Genomic DNA, 19,707 nt, shown 5'->3' on the forward strand with positions numbered 1-19,707 from the left:
TGTTCGACTTAGACATCCCAGCTGAATAGATTCATAGGAATCACTTACCTTGATTCTATCTCTGTGTAGACAAAGAAGCTGAAGTTCAGAGACATGAAGGGACTTGCCTATAATTCCATAGTTGGTCTGGGTGGCTTGGTAGGAACCTGAGTCTTCTTTCCCAGGCCAGAGATTCCCCCAGAGTGCCTTACTGTCTTGGTCCTCTCCTTGCATGACCGATGCTTGTGAATCTGCAAATAGTATTAGTAGATACTGCCACATTGGCTTTGGAAAGGGTTATACCATTTGTGCCCTTATTGGCAGCGTATGAAAGTTACTGTTTTCCCATACTCGCACCAGCACAGAATTTTATTCTTCATTATTATTAATTAATAAAATTTTTGTTTCGTTTTATTTGCTGTGAATGCCATCCTCATACTATCAAGCCTCTTGTCCAGACAGTTCTTCCCTTTGAAGACAGGGAGTGATTGATTAACTGAGCGGTTGAGTTCTTGCTACATGCCAGGCCCTGGAACAGATGCTGGAGATAACAAAAGTGAATCAATGCCAATATTTACCCCAGTGAAGCCCTTAGAGTATAAGCAAGATATATATTATGGATATTTTATAAATACTGCTAATAATTAAGTCCAGTGAAGGAAGAGCTCTGGCTCAGGATAGGCCCTCAGTGCTAGGGGTCAAGTAGGAACAGAGACTATGGAAGCTCAGAGAACAAGGTCCCTCCTCTGGCACATGAATTTGGAGACTTTTGACTGGGTTTTTGGAAATGACTGGGAATTTGAAAAATCTGGTCAGTGGCATTCCAACCAGGAGAAAGCTGGTCGTGCCAAGATATGACTTCTGGTAGAGCTCTGAATCCAAGACAGTCACACCAATCTCTTTCAATCCTCTAAGAACTCTGAGAGCCCAGCAAGGCAGATGGCATTGTCCTAGTTCCTTCATAGCATAATCAGAACTGGTGACTTGCTCATATCACCTCCAACAAGTGGCAGGCCCAGGTGGAAAAATTAATTGCCACATTTATTAATTTCACATTGGAATTAAATCTAGAACTGTAATTAAAATATTTAAGAGGAAAAAAACCTCTGTCTCTTTCTATGTTTAAGACTTGGTTGGGGGGTTGCTTGCTTTTGCTGGGGTATTTCCTTATTTGTGAGTGTGTCTTCAGTGCCTACTGATTGCTCCAGATTTGTAGGGTGGTAAAAATTGCTGTCACAACGATGGTGCTTTTTCATATCAGGAACCCCATATTGTTTATAGGTGCTGAGGAAGTAATATTGAGCAATGAAAGATTTCTCCCTTCCCCTGAAAAAAGAAACAGAACTCTATCTTTCTAATGTAAAAATTTCAGAGTTTGTTTCATTTTTCATTCTGTGTATTTAACCAGAGCACCTGCAGGAAACAAAACTATTTTTTGCTATCAACAAAAATGCTTTAAAAAGTATTCTTATTCCTTTGCTGGACTAATTCTCCAAAAAATTTAAATTTTTCAATGTTGTGTATTTTAGGATTAAATAGAAAAAACAGTAGTTTATATGCATCTATTCAAACCAGGGTATTGTATGTTTACCAGGTAGGTTTTGAACTTGAGTTCAGCTTGGCTATATATTTTTTCCATTTTAAGTTTTGACTTTTATACTTTGAACCACCAAAGTTTTTTTTTTTTTCCAAAGAAAAAGATGTTGCCATAGAAGGCACATATTCTTGATTGTTCTATTTTGTATTTCCGTTAACACTAAAGACATTTTTTTTGAGGTGCCTTAGCTCACAATTTAATTTTGTTAGTTTTCTTTATAGTTGGTCATGTCTTCTGGTTCTAATACTTCTTGTTATTTACATGTCTACACTGCCGTCTTCATTAGCCACTTATTTATGAGAAAATTCTCACCACAGTGATATGTTCATTCTACTTGGACAGCAGCGCTGGGGGACTGAGAGCCTCCTTGACAGACCTTGGTCATCTGCTGTATGTCTGTCTGGTGACCCACCCCATTTCACTACCTCAAAAGTTTAGCTGGTTTCCCAAGTGTAAAGCAAACAAGAACCAAGGTGCTAAATGGTATTTAAAGTTTAAGAAACTGTGCTTCTGTGTGTTCTTCTTTCTTCTACCCTCTTGCCTCCCTAAGCCCTACCCTTCTTCACAGCTCAGCCCCAGCTTTCCTTCTTCTGAGAAGGACACTCCCAGTGCCCTCCAACCTCAGGACTTCTTCCCTTTTCTCTATAATATTTTATACAGAAGCTATAGTTTGTACTCTTAACTGGATTATGAATTGTATACACTCTGACAGCTTCTGTAGTGTATTGAATGGCTGTTTAACCACTGTTTGATGAACTAGCTCTTCACTGCCTGTGTCCAAGGTCCTCAGCTGACCTCGGGCTCACTGCAGGCAGGTGCCACATTGGGATTTCTTTGGTCTTCCCCAGCACTCAACCTGGGCCTGGCACACAGGGGCCCCTCTGCAGATGCTTACTGATGAACTGAGAGCCACATGCATTTTCAGCTCCATACCAAAGTGAGAAATCATATCTTTGGTCATTTGTGGCTCATTAAGGAGTGTGAAAAAAGAGCTGTACCAAGAATGATTTATTAACCATGAGTAATAAGTGAAGCCAGAGGATCTGGTTAATGCAATGCAACCTCATTTATGTGGGTTGTTTGTTCCATTCCTCCCATGTCAGTGAATGTTAGCAAATATAGATGTACTGTTTTATGGAGCTTTTGTGGACTCTAGTTCAGAATTAAACTCTTGCTAAGTTAGAAACAAGAATCCCCTGTGACACGTCTGTGACTTTCTGATTGATTTTTTTTTTTAAGATTTTATTTATTTGACAGACAGAAATCACAAGTAGGCAGAGAGGCAGATGGCGGGGGGCGGGGGGGAAGCAGGCTCCCCGCTGAGCAGAGAGCCCAATGTGGGGCTCGATCCCAGGACCCTGAGATCATGACCTGAGCCAAAGGCAGAGGCTTAACCCACTGAGCCACCCAGGTGCCCCTCTGATTGATTTCTTAAGGATCGTTCAGCTACCTTTGATTTGCATTAGAAGCTTGGTCCTACGAGGAGGAAAGTACAGCTAAGACACAGTGAATGAAAAGTTAAAAGGTTTGTCACAGCCAAGGCAGCAGGCTTGAAGTGGAGGCAGAGTTGGTTGAGGCATTGTTTCAGATTTTAAGGAGTTTATAGCCAGGTCATGAAAAGCTGGGAGAACATTCAAGGTACATGGGCTTGTGTTCTGGCTCAGGAGGAAGATCCTCATTGCCTGTGGTCCTCCTTTGGCAGCCACACAGGACACTTGCATGGTGTCACCCCCAGCTCTGTGGCCCATGTCAGTCCTCAGCTCTTGGGACCCAGGGGCCCACCCTGCTCATGACCTTCAAATCACAGGAGCCACATTTCCCATAGCATATTTCCCCTAAGAGAAGAGATAACTGATGAAAGCCACATGTTTCATCCTGTACCCACAGAGGTATGGGCAATGATGTTCACTGCAACTGTGTTTGCAATGGCAAAAAATTGGAGCCAACCCACACATTCAGCAGAAGAGTAATGCTCAATTATGATACATCCATATTAAGAAATACTCTGCAGCAATTCAAAAAGAAGAGTAAGGTTTATATGTATGCACAGGGAAAAGGTAATTGTTAAGCAAAAGAAGCAAGTTGTAGAATAATATTCATAATATGATCCCATTTATGTAAAACTAAATATTAGTTATATATTTCTGTGGGTACATATATATGCATGTAAATGAACAGCTAAGGGTCTAGAAGGACCATACTAGATTGCTCAGAATGGTAAAGTGGAATAGGATAGGAGAAGAGGGTAGGAAGGGTAAGTTTCACTTTTGTCTTTATTTTTATTTATTTTTCACAATAGAAGTATCTTCATAATTTCTCTTTGAATGAAGGGAGGTAGGGAAGGAAGGTAGGCAGGTGGGTGGCCATACTCTTGGTGTCTGTAGTAGTGACTAGTAGATTGCATTTGGTTGTTCAGGTTTGGCTAGAATGGATTCTGTGGTAACAGTTTTCTCTGTGTATTCATATGTGCGTGTTTGACATTACGCATCCTTGTCGCCCATGATCAGGGGGTATAAACCATTCATTTCAATCATCTTAATCTTAAAAGGGAGAAGATAGCCCAGGAAAAGCCTTTCAACTGTATAGATTTTATTTTTGGTATCAGTTATCTTCTACTTGATTGTTTCACTTAAATGAGTTTATGTCCTTTCTTAAAGATTCACAGATTCCCTAGTGATGCAACTTGAAGCATTGGGCAAGGTTTCCTGTTGGGATTGGCCATTGTATCCAGTGTGGATGATTTTTGTTATTTTACTGGCATTGCAAAAAACATCACACTATCGAGGTCCAGGGCCTTTGAAAACAAATCATTGTTTGACCATGGTTTTCAGATTGACAACTATTTCCAGTGAACCCCGGTTGTTTTCACCTCTCTAAGAAAGTCTCTTTGATGCCACCCAAGTATCAGTGGTACCTACCATACCAAAGGCTTGAAGCAGCTTTCATGTGTTGAGGTAAATTTGTTTGAAGCCAACCCCAGACTTAAATAGAAATGACTCAAATAGAAATGATTATGGTAGGTATCGAAAACTGTCTAGTAATCACTCTTTCTTGAATCAAGCTGTATCTGAGTTCCGTGTGTGTGGGCAGTCAAGTGCATAATACAGCTCCATCTGGCTGCTGACCCTTCTGTGACAAGCTCACTTGCAAATGGAGTTCTAAAACCAGAATTCCAGCATGAATGGACTAAATGGGACTGGAAATACTCTAGTACTTCATTGATTCTAGAGAGGAAACAGTGCTTTTTTTGTCTCTAATTGAAAGAGATCTATGTAAAAATTCTCTGGCTTTCTAGAGTACCATGCATTTCAGGTGTGGACCTTCTCTTTAGTACTCAAACTTACTGACCAGCCTCTCCACAAAACTGAACTTTTATAAAACACTCCTGCTAAACTTTTCTCTAACTTAAGTCCCAGTTTTGTTTTTTAACATTTCCTGCAGAGTGCCCTGTCTTGTCCATCTTGTCCTGACTCCCCGTGCAATCAAGTCCTGAGCACATTGTGTGCTGAGGGCTGTGTTTCTGAAGTGGGCTTGCCTTGTTTGCATCCCTCCTTTTCCTCAATGGGAAATATACCAGTGGCAAGATTTCCTGGTATCTCCAAACCAGGACCTCAGAAAAAGCATGTAGCACATGGTCTCCCCTCTGTGCTTTAGCTGGAGTGATAGTAGGCATTGACACAACTCATAAATTGCCCATAAATGCTAAAGCACAGGGTAAAAGCTCTGTCCATTTATACAAGATCTTTAGGTTAATAGACTGGGGGGTATTTGGGGAAGACTTTGTAAAGAGAGGTGTTTAGGCAGCCTTTGTAGGACTAGTATGGTTTGGTTCAGTGGAGAGATATGTCTTGACTAGGAGCAGCCCTTCCGGGCTGGCCAGGAAGGGGGAAATAAGCCCTGGAGCTATAGAAGATGTGTGGAAGTTGGCTGATTATAGAGTGGAGAAGGTGGTCAGCGTGGTGGGGTAAGGGTGGGGCCATATTCAGTTCTCTTTTTGGCTAAATTAGGAGTTATTCCTTCAGATTCAGCAGACATTTACTTACCTTGTAGTAAGGATTGGGAATAAAATACAAAGAGAAGTAATATGGGGCTCAGTGTTCAGAAGAGACAGGCACAGAAATCCCTTTAGGGGCACCCCAGGGCACAGAAGGGCTGGAGAGAAGGAGCTCTGGTGCAGATACAATGCAGTTTGGCCATTCGTTGGCCATCGACCCTTAACATGGCACCTTTTCAGTGCCATGAGCACTGGAAGGGGGAGAGTGACATAGCAGCAAAATCTGGAAAGCTTTAATAGGGGCCTAGTTTTGCTAAGGAGTTTAAAAGTGAAGAGCAGCTTAGTTTGGAAGAAACAACCAAAGTCAGTATCCCAAGGGAAATATGTTTCTGGTTGCAGGTTAGCACAGCACAGCATGTGGCTGGCAGACCGTGGGCAACCTGAGCATCATGATGGTAGTGGCAGAGGACATGTAGTCCAAGAGGACTGAACAGGTTTCAGGCTTCTTAGGTGAAGGACCTTTGAGTCTGCAGTCAGAGTTGTAATGAGAAGTTATATGTGGTTGGTTGGTTGGTTAAGACCTAAAGCAGGGTACAATGGCTCTGTAGGTGCTGTTGTTTTTAGCCATTAAGAAAAAGAATGATTTAAATGTAGCTTGGTTTACTGAAGACTGGTTTAAGCAAATTTGCCATTTTTGGGTGCTCCTAATAACTCATTGCTGGTAGGCATTGCAGGTGGACCTTGTGCCTGCCACAGCTGCAAGGGAAGTGATCCAAACTGACTTTAAAAGCCCGAGACTAAAGCAGTGGCACCTAGCTAGTGTCATCATCTCAGCGCAGGCTAAGTGGACACGTTGTGCCTGTACTGCTCTTTGAAGTGTTTCCCCCTCTCTGTGGTCTGACTCCTGACATGTTTTGCAGACCTTTGTGTGTGTCCTGGGGCAGAGGATGCTGTCAAGCCCTGGGTTTGAATTGAGAAATTATTTCTCCTTTCAGTTATCACCACAATTAGTACAGATGTTGAGTTTCAACATTCAGTACTGAGCAGTGGCATCTTCAACTAGCTCTTATCTGCTTTTCTAATGGGAAAACAAACGAAATGCATGGCCAAAGTTTGAGCTAGTCGAGCCATACCTGCATACAGCACTAGTGAGGGAAAAGAAGTAGATGCACCTAAAATCTGAATTAGAGCCTCCTTCTCTTGAGGACCAATATGGACATGCTTACTTGCTTCTCAGATTTTCCCCCAATTAAATGGAGATAATTCATAAGATTCCCTTGGTGAAAAGCACAGCCAGCTGCCAAAGAAGGAAGAGAACATGTGGGAAAGCTGCCTTTGGATTGTCCTTTTATCCTTTAAATGGTTGCAAAGAGATCGTTTTTCTGATATTGTGTGGTCATGGGGAAGGCATCTCAGACAAACAGAGCTGAGCCCAGACCTTGAAGTGAGCCTTCTGGTCATGAAAACTATTCCTAAGCACAATAGTACAGAGATCGTTTCAGAGTGTACTGGTTTTTAAAGCAGTTGGGGCTTAACAATGGTGGAACTGGTCCAAAATGACTTTACCTTACATTAAATTAATGAAATACCTTGTCAAGGAGACCAGCCCCACAGCACCCAAGCAGACAGCAATTCCAAATCTACTGTAAATGATTAATTTAAACTGCATTATAGAATGCTCTAATACTATGCCCTAAAGAACAATAATGATCTCATAGCTAACAAAGTCAAAATAACATTTCCAAGTATTTGGGTTTTTTTTTAAGTGTTCCTTTAAACTGAGGCTAGCCACCTTTTCTCATGGAAACCTCTCTTGCTGCTGCTCCTGCATGTGTGGTGGTGTTGTGGTTGAATAGCCTCAACCAGTCATCTTGAGGTCCTAATGACCCCAGTGAGGGAAGGATCTCTGGCCTCCTTAGTAGCCAATGCTCACTCACTCCTTGTGAGTCCTACTCAGGCTCTAACGAAGGTGGCCTGGGACTTCCTTCTATGCCCAGTGCAAGAGGATGCAGCTGTCAAAATAAAAATAGACCATCAGATTGCTTTGAATGGCAGTGGTGGGGGAGGGAAGATTTGGTGAAGTGCTGCCCTTTCAAAGGAATGAAAGCAGTGGAATGAAAGCAAAGGAATAAAAGCCCACAAAGGAAGTCTGTGGAATGTTGACCACCCAATCCTTAAAACAGAGCAAGGAAGATGCCCCCCCCATTATGTTTGGGAAATAGACACCCCTTCTGTACATGAATGTACCATGAAAGATAGAAATTTAATGTCATCTCTAATAATCCACATTTATTTGCATGTGTTCAGGAGATATGGGAGAGTTACTGTCTCTGCTCCACTCTTCTCTACCCTCCCAGCCCATGGCTCATTCTCACTGCTCTGAGCAACATGGCCCTTCTTGTGTGGCTCATGTACTGGCCTTTGCATGTCATAAGCATTAGCCCTACCTATGTACAACTGGCCAGTTCTCCAGGGCAGGACCCTGCTCTGGGTCAGTGTTTGTTTCATTCTTGAAACAAACCATTTTTAGGTCTGATCCCACAAAAAGGAGGTGATATTAGGCCTGAGAGATTATGAATGCTCTTTAGGAAAAGCTTCTTTTTCAAAGCTGCAGATTACATCTAAGAAGAAAGGGGGCAGTCTACAAAGTTGATAACTCACCCTTCAGTGAATTTATCATTTTATCATAAGTGAGAGAGACTGAGAGCTCATTTGCTTAGTAATCTGCAAAAGAGGACACAAATGACATTTGAAACAATACTGTGTTCCTCCCTGAGTAGGGAGATGCATTTAAGAAGGGAAATAGTCACCTTCTTGCTGAAAAGGTGAGGATAACTCAGGCAGGTGTGCTCATCCAGGTCTGGTAGACAAACTGGAAGTGTGAGTATGGCTCTCACCATTGGTTCTTGTGAGCTGTCTGCTGTCAGCATTCTGCAGCCTGGTATGTATGATGCCATCTTGCTCCTAACCCAGGGCTGCCATCAAAGTAGAGATGACTGACAACAAATTGCCTTTTCCATTTATTGAGCGCCTTCCAGCTGCACCTAGTGTGTTTCACATATCCCATCTAATTTCATTGTTAAAAATGTCCTACATTTGAGGAAAATTCCTCTATCCCTTTCTTTTTACAGAGTAAGGAAGAGTTCTGAGCACAACTAATGATTTAGAATACTGCAATTCTAAGATGATGGTGTGTTGTATCAGATATCATTTAAAAGTAGAAGAAACATGTGATATGCAAAACAAACCTGAAGCCACCAAAATGATTTTGTGAAATGTCACTGTCTAGACCAGGCTCAGCACACTTTTTTAAAAAAATTTTTATTTTATTTTTTTTTAAGATTTTATTTATTTAATTGACAGACAGAGATCACAAGTAGGCGGAGAGGCAGGCAGAGAGAGAGGGGGAAGCAGGCTCCCCGTTGAGCAGAGAGCCCGATGTGGGGCTCAATCCCAGGACCCTGGGATCATGACCTGAGCTGAAGGCAGAGGCTTTAACCCACTGAGCCACCCAGGCGCCCTTTTTTTGAATCAAGGGACAGATAGTAAATATTTTGAGCTTGATGGTCCTAAGTTTCCTGTGACAGTACACTGCTCTCTCCTGTACATGAAAGGAGTGTTAGACAATACGTAGATGAACAGGTGTGACTGTGTCCCAGTAAACATGGGCCTTTTTGCCAACCGTGCTTGCATCTTCCAGGAGTCTATGTGCCAGCCATGTGGGGTGGTATCAGGGCATTTAGAACAGGAGCCTGAGGTGGAGGGAGATGATGTCAGGGAAAGCTCTGTGGGTAGGGCTGGTGGGTTACAGCAGGTGTGTACCTCTGGGAGGAGTCCTGAAAGAGAAGGATATTCCAGAGGAAACAAACATTGGGGAGAAGAAGGGACCCTGGGGAGGAGTGGGCAGGAAAGTACAGAACATTTGGAGAGATTCTCAGGCAGCCAGGTACCTGGAGTTTGGTGAGCTGGTGGAGGTAAGCTTGGGAGGTGAGTTGTAGACAAGTGCTGAAGGATTTTGAAGAGGATCTTTACTTTGCAGACAGGATGGATCCACTGATATGTTTTAGCAGCTGAGGCAAAATTACCTTTGTATCTTTAACAAGTGGTAGCTTGTGATCCTAAAGTATCTACTGCTGATTTCTCCTGATTTCCAAGCATCAGTTTTCAATCATGGTAATTTTTTTGGTATGGTCATTTATCATTAACATTCATTAAGTAATATTGTAGAACTACTTGGTTTGGAGAGATTGCTGAAACTGGCCCTGTTTTCATGAGTCACACTGAATACATCAGCGGTGCCAGACACAACTGAAATCACAGAAGAGGGCTTTCAGTGGTAGGTTGGAGCTGGCATGAATCTCCCTCACCACCTTCCCATAACCCACCCATGCTGGCTCAAGGAAATTCAGTGTGCTGACCAAGTTATTTCATTGAAATAACTTGAGCAAAAATAAGCATTTGGGTCCTCATCTGTTGATCTGACAAGTCAAATGTATGTCGTTTTTTGACTAACCTGAAAGAAGCCAACAGGTGTTGGAGGTTTCTCATTTGCATTTTTTCTCACAAAATCAAACCAAAGGCTAAATCTTGTCTCTCCACTCTGACCTTCCCACCCCTCCCCACCCCATCAAGTACCACAGAGTTCTTGGAAGTTGTTATTTGTAGTAGTGTTTCCTAAATTTAGCTGGTGCAGGAAGAATCAGTGGCAAATGGGTGCCTGAAGAAAATGCATCTTCAGTTTAGAGCCTAGACTCAGAACATGTGTTATGTAGCACAACTCAAGGACTGTATTTATCTTCTGTGGTGATTTTCTCCAGTAATTCCTATGAGATTTCTGCTATGGTACAAACAAAAAAGGAGATTATCAAGAATCTTACCCCCTAGACCTTACCTGGTTTTGTTTTGTTTTGTTTAGATCTTATTTATTTGAGAGAGAGAGAGAGAGTTTGAGAGAATGGGTGGGATGAGGGACAGAAGAAGAAGCAGATTTCCCTTGGAGAGGGAGCCTGACTCAGGACTCAACCCCAGGACCTCAGGATCATGACCTCAGCTGAAGGCAGATGCTTAACAACTGAGCCACCCAGGCACCCTGTTTTTGTTTTTTGTTTTTTGCTTTTATGCTTGCTTCCAGTTCTTAGTCCACAGACGTACATAAGCTTTTCCAGAGGTAATCTTTCTACAGATATAATTTTGTATTCTGCTTTTTCCCTTTAAAAAATGTTACTGGCTATGTGAAAGTTCTTAAATTGAGGAGAAATAATGATCAAACTCCATGGGCCAGGTACTGGCTTTGGCATCCATGTACATGGCATCCATATACATAGCCTAGGTGGAGATCTTTCTGTGCTTTCTCTGGAGTAAGATACTCCATGAAATGTAAGGCTGTCAAACCTTGCAGGTACATCTGAGCAATTTCAAGTCAGCAGTTGCCATCTCTTGGTCTATGACCTTCAGGAATGTGGCTAGACTAATTTTTTCAGATTACCTGCCTTTGGGTTTATATAAAAATGCAGAAGTGGGGTGCCTGGGTGGCTCAGTGGGTTAAAGCCTCTGCCTTCGGCTCAGGTCATGATCCCAGGGTCCTGGGATCAAACCCTGCATTGGGCTCTCTGCTCAGCAGGGAGCCTGCTCCCCCCCCCCTCTGCCTGCCTCTCTGCCTACTTGTGATCTCTGTCTGTCAAAAAAAAAGTGTAGAAGTCGTCAAATTCATAGAGATAGAAAGTAGAATTGGGGGTTACAGGGGATGGGGAGAAGGGTTAATGGGAGTTAGTGTTTAATGGGTTCAGAGTTTCCATCTGGGAAGATAAAAAAGTTCTAGAGATGAGTGGTGGTGATAAGGATGTGAATATACATGATGCCACTGAGCTGTGTATTTAATAATGGTTAAAATGGTAAATTTTATGTGATGTATATTTTACTACAATAAAAAATGCAGAGTGATTGTCTCAAGTGGGAGAGACTTTTGTTTTTTATAGTGGTGTATAAACTCGGGTCTTGCTTCTGATCAAACTTAATTCTTTTTTAATTTTGTTTCTTTTTTGGAGTCAGATTTTTGGATAATTTGGGAATTAGGTCTAAATGGGGTGCCCACCTTACTTTGCTTAATTCATTCATGGGCATTAAATTATCAATGTTAATAGATTTCCATGTGTAGGAATTGCAGAGCCCACTTCAGCGTGCCACTCTGTTACCTCATAAATGTGACTGTCAAAGAAAAAATATCATCTCTTTTGGAAGACTCCTCCTTTGTACACCCATATTGCTATTGGTATTTGGATGGGATAAGATGAGAAACCAAGATCCAAGATCAAGTCACTTTTATTAGCAGCTAAAATAACTTTTCCATCACCTGGATTTCCTGATTCTGGCCTCTTAGCAACTCTATCTCCTACTCATGTTTCCTCTTAGGTTGTGAATAAGTCCTTGCAGAAACTGATTTTATTAGTTTTCCTGAGAGAGAGAAAACAGATTGTGAAGGCCTTGATCTTTCTTTTCTTTAGAAAAGTAGAATGTCAGCTAGGTTCTCCAGAAGCCCCTTACTTATGTTTCAGAAAGAAAAGAACAGTGAATTTTAGAAATTGTACTTGAAACAAGCGAGAGTTTGATCTTTTTACTAGTCCTGAAATCAGAATCTTGCCCCTGCTTTTCAAGTACTTGACTATGTATGGTTTTAAGTGTAATCTTTAGTTTCAGCCCCAAGGAAAGGCAAAAACCTTACTTTTGGTGGTTACTATGCTTATTGAAACAGAAAACAGAAAAATATTAGAACTCTTGAGAATAAGGACTTAGAAAGCCTTAAACTTTGTGCAAGAAGAATCTCTGAAATACTTTCTAACTTTCTTTCCAATCAATTGATATTTGTTGTCTCTTTCAAAACCTAACCTAAAAACTTCACCCCCAAAAATTTCTTTGGATAATCCCATTGAAATCTAACTTCTTTCTGGTATTTTCCTAATGTCTTTCCACACTATGTAATACTAACTGATGTGTTGCCTGTTCTTATGAGTATTCAGTGTATATGTGGTCAGTGTAAATATGAGGCTTTTTCTTAATTCTTTGCCTTTTCTTCCTTCTGGTCCTCACCTTAGCGGTATTAATAGCATTCTCAGGATGTTCTAGGCCATTCAAAATGCCATGTAGTCCGAAGAAATTATCTGCTCATTCTTTGTCGCTCCTAGAAATCAAGACAGTCTTAAAGCATAGACTGAGCCTTTTCCCTTAGCTAAACTGGTTTTTGTATTCTTCGGCTAGCTGCCTAAATTGAAAATCTGTAACTTGACACTTACTAGCTCCATGAAGTTTAATATTAATTGGCTTTCCACCAATCACTGTTTTGGAACATCATGAAAAGTATTAAATTTTTATCTAATAATTTTCTTTCAAAGAAGATAATTTTAGTTTTATGTTGGTTTTTGTTTTTGTTTTGTTTTTTTGTTTTTTAATTTTATTTATTTATTTATTTGACAGAGCTTGAGACCACAAGTAGGCAGACAGGCAGGCAGAGAGAGAGGGGGAAGCAGGCTCCCCGCTGAGCAGAGAGCCCGATGTGGGGTTAGATCCCAGGACCCTGAGATCATGACCTGAGCTGAAGGCAGAGGCTTAAACCACTGAGCCACCCAGGCACCCCTTGTTTTTGTTTTTTAGTTTAAGAGGTAATATGTAGGAGCAAATATCACATAGCAAATCCTGTAGGAATGGAAACATTGCTGTCATTTTTTTTTTTAAATTTCAGTATAGTTAACATACAGTGTTATATTAGTTTCAGCTGTACAATATAGTGATTCAAGGATTCTCTACATTACTCAGTGCTTATCATGATAAATGTGCTCTTAATCCCCTTCACCTGTTTCACTCATCCCCACATCCACCTCCCCTCTGTTATTTTTATTACTTATGAATTTTTCAGATTGTTCTAGAATTTTGTTCAAGAATAAGATCTGTTACTTTTTTGCTTCATTTGTCATGTTTTCCATAATTTAGCTAAACACATCCTGCCCCATATCTCTGTCTCTACAAACCTCAATATGAGAGAATGATTTTGGGGGGGGGGATTCCATTAATACTAGGATAATTTTAAGTCTCTCCAGCTTGTAGCATTGAAGTCCTTAATGCTGTCAGCACTCTTGCCGCTTTCTGAATTAGTAATTAACTGCCATGAATTGTACACATGTGCAGGCATCTGAAGACTTTTTTCAGGTACTGTATGTTCTGCAGTCTGTGGCCTGCAAGAAAGATACTTTTCGTGCTTTGTTAATGACTAAGCCAAGATAAATAGATGTTCTTGGGCGGTGAGCAGCTGAACCTTTTTGACAGTTTTGACTCCTTTCTTTACTGTATTTGCATAGTTTGTTCCCTTCTTATTGTAGATCACGGTGAGCTGATTCTTAACCAAGTTCTGGTGGTATGGACAGGCAGGAGCCTGGTGTCTGGAGCATGTGCCTGCAGTGTGCCCTTCCTATGTCATGGCTGAAAGTTCAGCTCTCTTATTTTTATGGTCCCCAGGTGTGGGCACTTTATGATAGTTTTCTTCCCTTGTACTATTCCTGTAGTGTGATCTTCATGTTAATTGGTTTTCACCTTGTTCAACAGATATTTAGTGTTTACTATGTGGCAAGGAAGGTTATTGTTGTTGTTCTACTTTTGAGAGAACATGATCTTATGTTTTCTGTTTTCTCTGTCCTTCCTTAACAGTAGGGGATCCCCAAACTTGTGGCTGAGAGCTACTTTGTTCCTCCTTAGAAGCTTCACAGATGGGAAGCTGTAGCTGCCACATGCCCACCCCAGGTAGTGAGGGTGAGGGGCCCAGCATGGCTGAAAGTTGCCTTCTCATCAATCTGTGGGCATGAAGGGAGGGATACCCTTTGCCATCTTCCTGCATTTTTCTCCTGCCTTATGGAGCCAGCGGCCTTTTTTTTTCTCATCAGGCACCAAAAAGGGGAATGGGACCCCACTCAGGGAACACCTGAAGGAAGTGAGGTGCTTTCCAATCACACTGCCATTGGAATTTATGGTGAATGCTCTTAATAAGCTAAGAGCTATTTAGCCTCCTCTTCTGGCCCATTCTCTTCCTTTCTTTCATTTTTTTTTTCTTTCCTCCCATCATATGGCCTGGGGTGATTTTAGATTCTGTTAGGATTAAGTGGCTGTCCATCAGCATGTGTGACAGGCAAGCATTTTTATCCTATGTTAGAGGGGATCCACCTCAGCATTCTTGATTGATTGAAGTTACCCAGGTGTGACAGTCACAGTGGTAGGGAGGGTGGAAACCTGAGAATCCTTCCCATCCCTCTGGAAGTTCTGGTCTGAAAGAGGTTGGAGGAAGTGTGTGGGAGGAAAGAATTTCATAAGCTTCTGGACCTGATCCATGGCCAACTCTCACTTAAAATAAAAGAAAAAAAGTAAATGAGTCATTCCAGTGACGGATTTATGAAAGATCAGTATGTGTATCTATACCAATAAGCTTGCTTGGCCCTGATGGAGGGAAGTAGTGAAATTACTTTTTTTTTTTTTTTTTTACAGTATCATTTCCTTTTCCATTTTCTTTCCTTTTAAATCACTGCTTTAATACCTCTCTGGGTTTGGAGGTGCTTTAGAACTTCAGACAACTGCCTCGTTATTTCCAACAGAGCCCAGTGCCCAGAGTCCAGGAAGAAATGAGGACAGACAGAAGGAGGCAATTAGGGATGACAAAGTGAAGGTTGAATGCGGGAGGAACATAGTCCGGCAGCTTATCCTTAAACTTTACCCTTGACATGTTCAAACCTGTTAGGTCTCATGTAAAGTATTCTCACATGGAGAAGCAGTAGTAAAACTCATCTTCAAGAGTTTGTTGGAAGATGTAATGATTGACTCAGAGCTGAAAAAAAATGTATGTGTATATGAATTAAGCAGGAAAAATGTTTTTTTCTGACCTCTCCTAATACTATGAGACAGGGAAGGGAATTTTATCTTTTAGGTCTTAGTGACAGACAGCTGATTGCACTCTGAACTGGTTTAAGCAGGAAGGTGTTTGTTAAGAGATACTTGAGAGCTTATGGTCTCAGAAGAGCTGGAGAAACAGACTTTCAGCTGAAGTTAAAGGAACAACACTCAGACCACATCACACAACTGGTGAGATCTGCTGCCACGTCTGCCCCCAGAACCACCTGCTTCTACTGCCACCTGCACCTGCCAAGCAGGTGCTCTTTACCCATCTGACTTGTCCCATGTCCTGTTTCCAAATCCACCTCAAGTAGGTGTGTCATATGATGAAACCAGGTCCTCTGAGTCTACACCCTAATAGCAAAGGAGATTGAGAAATGTAGTTTACATGGATTCTGTATTGGAAAAGTAGAATTCACAGTGTCGTGAAGTATCAAAGTGTGGAGGTCTAGAAGAGTTTGGGACAGCCACAAATTTGGATGTTCCTTACAAGACTACATTAGTAAATACACCACAGAAATGCCTCATATGAATTAGCAATAAAATTTTAATGATCAACTGCAAAAAATTCAAATAATTCTAAAAGACAAGTTATTTTATGACTTTATTTGCTGAGGTACTTGTGGTAGTCCATATATTTCTATATGTTTCTCCTTCATTAACTCTCTTAGGTTGGTTACTTTTTTAGTGTTTGATGTGTTTCTTCCCCTACTTATTTTTCATGACATGGTGGCAAGATCCTATGAGATTAGGCTATCAAAGGAGGAAAGGTTTAAAAATGGTTCCTCTAAGTCCTCATAGAACCATATTGTTTTGCAAAGATTGCTGAGATTTCTAGATTTTGTTTTTTACATGACATTGAAGACCTTTGGAACTATACTTTAAATCCCTCTGAAGAAGAAACAACCAGGTTTTTAAAAAATATTTAATTAATTATCTAATTAATTAATTAATGTATTTATTTGAGATAGAGCATGAGCAGGGGGAGGGGCAGAGAGACAGCTAGACTCCTCCCTGCAGAGCAGGGAGCCCAATGTGGGGCTCAATCCAAGGACCCTAAGACCATGACCTGAGAAGTCAGACACTTAACTGACTGAGCCACTCAGGTGCCCCAAACAACCAGGTTTTTAATAAAACTTAAATTTAGCATGGCTTTTTATAGGATAAATTTACACAGACATTTTTTAATAGATTTTTATGGAGACCAATATGAAGTTCATTTTTTTTTTTTCAAATTGGGCCATTCTTTTAAAAAAAAGTGACAGTTTGGTACACAAACTTTTAGTCTTTTGAAAAACAAGCAAAATCAAAATAGAGATGCCTGGGTGGCTCAATCATTAAGCATATGGCATCAGCTCAGGTCATGATCCCAAGGTCCTGGGATCAAGTCCCACATTGCGTTCCTTGCTCGGCAAGGAGCCTGCTTCTTCCTCTGCCTGCTCTGCCTGCCACTCCCCCTGCTGTGCTTTGTCTCTCTCTTTCTCTCTCCCTCTATAACAAATAAATAAATAAAATCTTTAAAAAAATAAATCAAGATATTTTGAATGTGTAAATTCCCAATAATGCACCAGGGAAATTACAATTTTCCAATTACTAAAATTTGATATAGAATACTCTGTAATATAACACTGTGATTTAGTCATCATGTTAAGGATTTTACTTACAGTGCTTCCTTTTTGGCCACTTAGGATCTTAAATGAAATAGATTTTTTTTTAATGTTGAATATGTAAACAAGCATCTGAAATGATAGTTTTGAAACTTGTTGACACTTACTGGAAAGCACTCAATTATTTCACTTTTTTGGTAAACTCTATCTAAGCCTACAAACTGTTTGCAAGCCAGAGCATGAATTTTGTATGCACGGTCAAGGAAATAACCAGGAACCTTAATTAAAAAGTTTCCCCTGGTTCCTTGGTAACAAAGGATGAGGGAAAAACTTCTCCTTTTTACTTTTTATTTTTTGATCTGAGTAAACAGTTCCTTTAACTAGTATTCTCCACTGAGTATCATCTTTTTATTTTATTTTTCTTATTCTACAGGGGGTTAAATACCTGTGCATTCCAGCAGCGGATTCACCGTCTCAGAACCTGTAAGTGTTTTTTTTCCTAAATTTTTGGAGATATTAAAAATGAATAAAGACCAGTAAAGTCAAATAAGTTAAGTGTCGTGGCGTCATCAGAGCCGTGGGACTCTTAATGCCAAGCATAGAGGTCTGTGCTGCGAAGTTAGAGCCGTAGTGGGAGGCACACTGTTTGTTTGCCAGTCCTTCAACTATACAACACTGACTGATGGGATGTCTACAAGAATAGCCTCATTTTTAGAAACGATGCCTCAAACCAAACTTTTAGCATGTTTATCCTCTCTCTAGAAGCAAAGGCTTAAAGAAGCTAATGGGTTTTGTCTAAGACAGCACTGTCCAGTAGAAATAGACTATGAACCACAAATGTAAGCCATGCAGGTAATTTTAAAATTTCTAGGAGCCAAATTAAAGAGTAAAAAAGGAAAGGTGACAATAATTAGGTTGGGGTTAGGCTTCAGCAGAATGGGGGACAGGTCTTTGTAGACCCACAGCAGTCACAGCTTTAAACATTCACACTGTTTGGTGTCTAAAAGTGACCTAGAAAGACCACGATATGGAGTTAAGTTTTACTGAAGCATGGATTTGAACCTTGCAGGCTGAGGGACTGGAGCAGAATTGAAGTACTGAGCCATTCAGTGTATCCAATAGACACCAGCCTCTGCTTCTCAGGCTGGCCTTATGCTTACATTGCATGTCACATACAACAACCCTGCTAGAATTATACATTACTGCATTTTATTAGGAAAGTTGTAAGCTAAGGTGGTGTTTGTAAATTTGGGAGTTTGCAGACCTATCAGGATTCATCCTTCATGATTCTTAAAGCTCTATTGCCTACAAATCCTGCACATTGGAATTACATACCACATAATCTTCAGTTTAGTATCCCAATTGTCTGGCATCTCTAAAAGCTATTGAACACTAAAACATCAGCCAATCTTGATTTTTATTGCTGGAGAGCAGATTTTTCACAGATTATACAATAATTTTGAGAGATCTACCTGTTTGGGGGGGAAAAAAACAAAAAAAACAAAAAACGTTGCCAGAGTCAGATCGATTGCTGTGGGGAAAGATGTGGGAAAGCGGGTGGGTAGGACAGGGGACAGGTGGTATAGAGTTAGACCAGGAAAGGTAGATTGGAAAGCAGGGACAGATAACGTTCTATGCAAGACTTGTTTTCACACTAACTCTGTATTTCACAGAAAAAGTCAATCTTTAAAATCGAGGATGGTGGAGGAAAGATTTTACTAGGATCACTAGGAAAACTGTAGCAGCCTACGTCCAGGAGAAGAAGCACCAGAGAACTTCCTTGGTTACTAGTCGTGTCAAGAAACAGAAGTGGTTGGAAGGGCATGGCGTGTACGGAAGGAAGTGAGCCACTGCCTTTCTCTGGAGACCACAGCAATCTTCTGCCCATGTTTTGGTGGCTATTTTTAGAACAGTTGCTTTGCTCTTATCTCAAACTGAGATTCTAACGTACTGTGAACTTGTCAATACCTGATTGGCAATGACTCTTTGGAGGAATCAGATTGTAACACATTCTGGGCATTTGTTGTCAGAGAAGGTAGCCACCTGTACTCAATTGCCTCTAGGACTTTTCAGCTTTGCTAGGAGCCAAGCACTGTGCTTGATGTCCAGGACAATGACTGATGTATGAAATGAAGATTGAGCATTGAGCAGCCCTACACTATATAAACAAGTAAGCAGTAGACCTTGATGTTAGATATCTTAACTTTAAAACTAGTTGCATCTACCTTGACAAGTCATTTAAACCCATCTGAGCTTCAGTTCCCTCATTTGAAAAATTCCTGTCTTCAGGATTTTTGAAGACAGATCACATATCTATGAAGTCTAAGCACTTCTGAAAATCAGAGTATACTTTTACTGTCTTCAGGGTGTGTAAATATATCTTGAGAGTTACAAAAGAAGATAGTTGAAATGACAAGTTTTGGTGCTCAGGAGGCCCACTTCAGTGGAATATTTGGAAGATTTCTTTACATGGAAAGGCCAGAGTGACAGAAAATATTTCTCTGAGTTGCAGTGTCTCATGGGTCAGTTTAGATCTGGCAAAACCAGCCCAAACACAGTCACCTTGGGTCCAGAGGACTAGCCCGTAAGATTTGAATTTGTTCTCTCCC

At 40.9% G+C, this 19,707-nt stretch overlaps 1 protein-coding gene across 3 annotated transcripts in view; it reads left to right on the top strand.

The window, feature by feature from the left end:
* Nucleotides 1–19,707, top strand: part of DUSP22 (dual specificity phosphatase 22) — a 66,868-nt gene that overhangs the window by 33,542 nt on the left and 13,619 nt on the right. For all 3 annotated transcript variants that reach the window (XM_080806512.1, XM_080806513.1, XM_080806511.1), the window contains exon 4: nt 17,532–17,581. In XM_080806512.1, the coding sequence (XP_080662638.1) occupies nt 17,532–17,581 (50 nt within the window). The remainder of the gene's footprint in view (nt 1–17,531; nt 17,582–19,707) is intronic.

This window comes from Martes martes, assembly GCF_963455335.1.
Source record: "Martes martes genome assembly, chromosome: 6".
Taxonomy (NCBI): Eukaryota; Metazoa; Chordata; class Mammalia; order Carnivora; family Mustelidae; genus Martes; species Martes martes.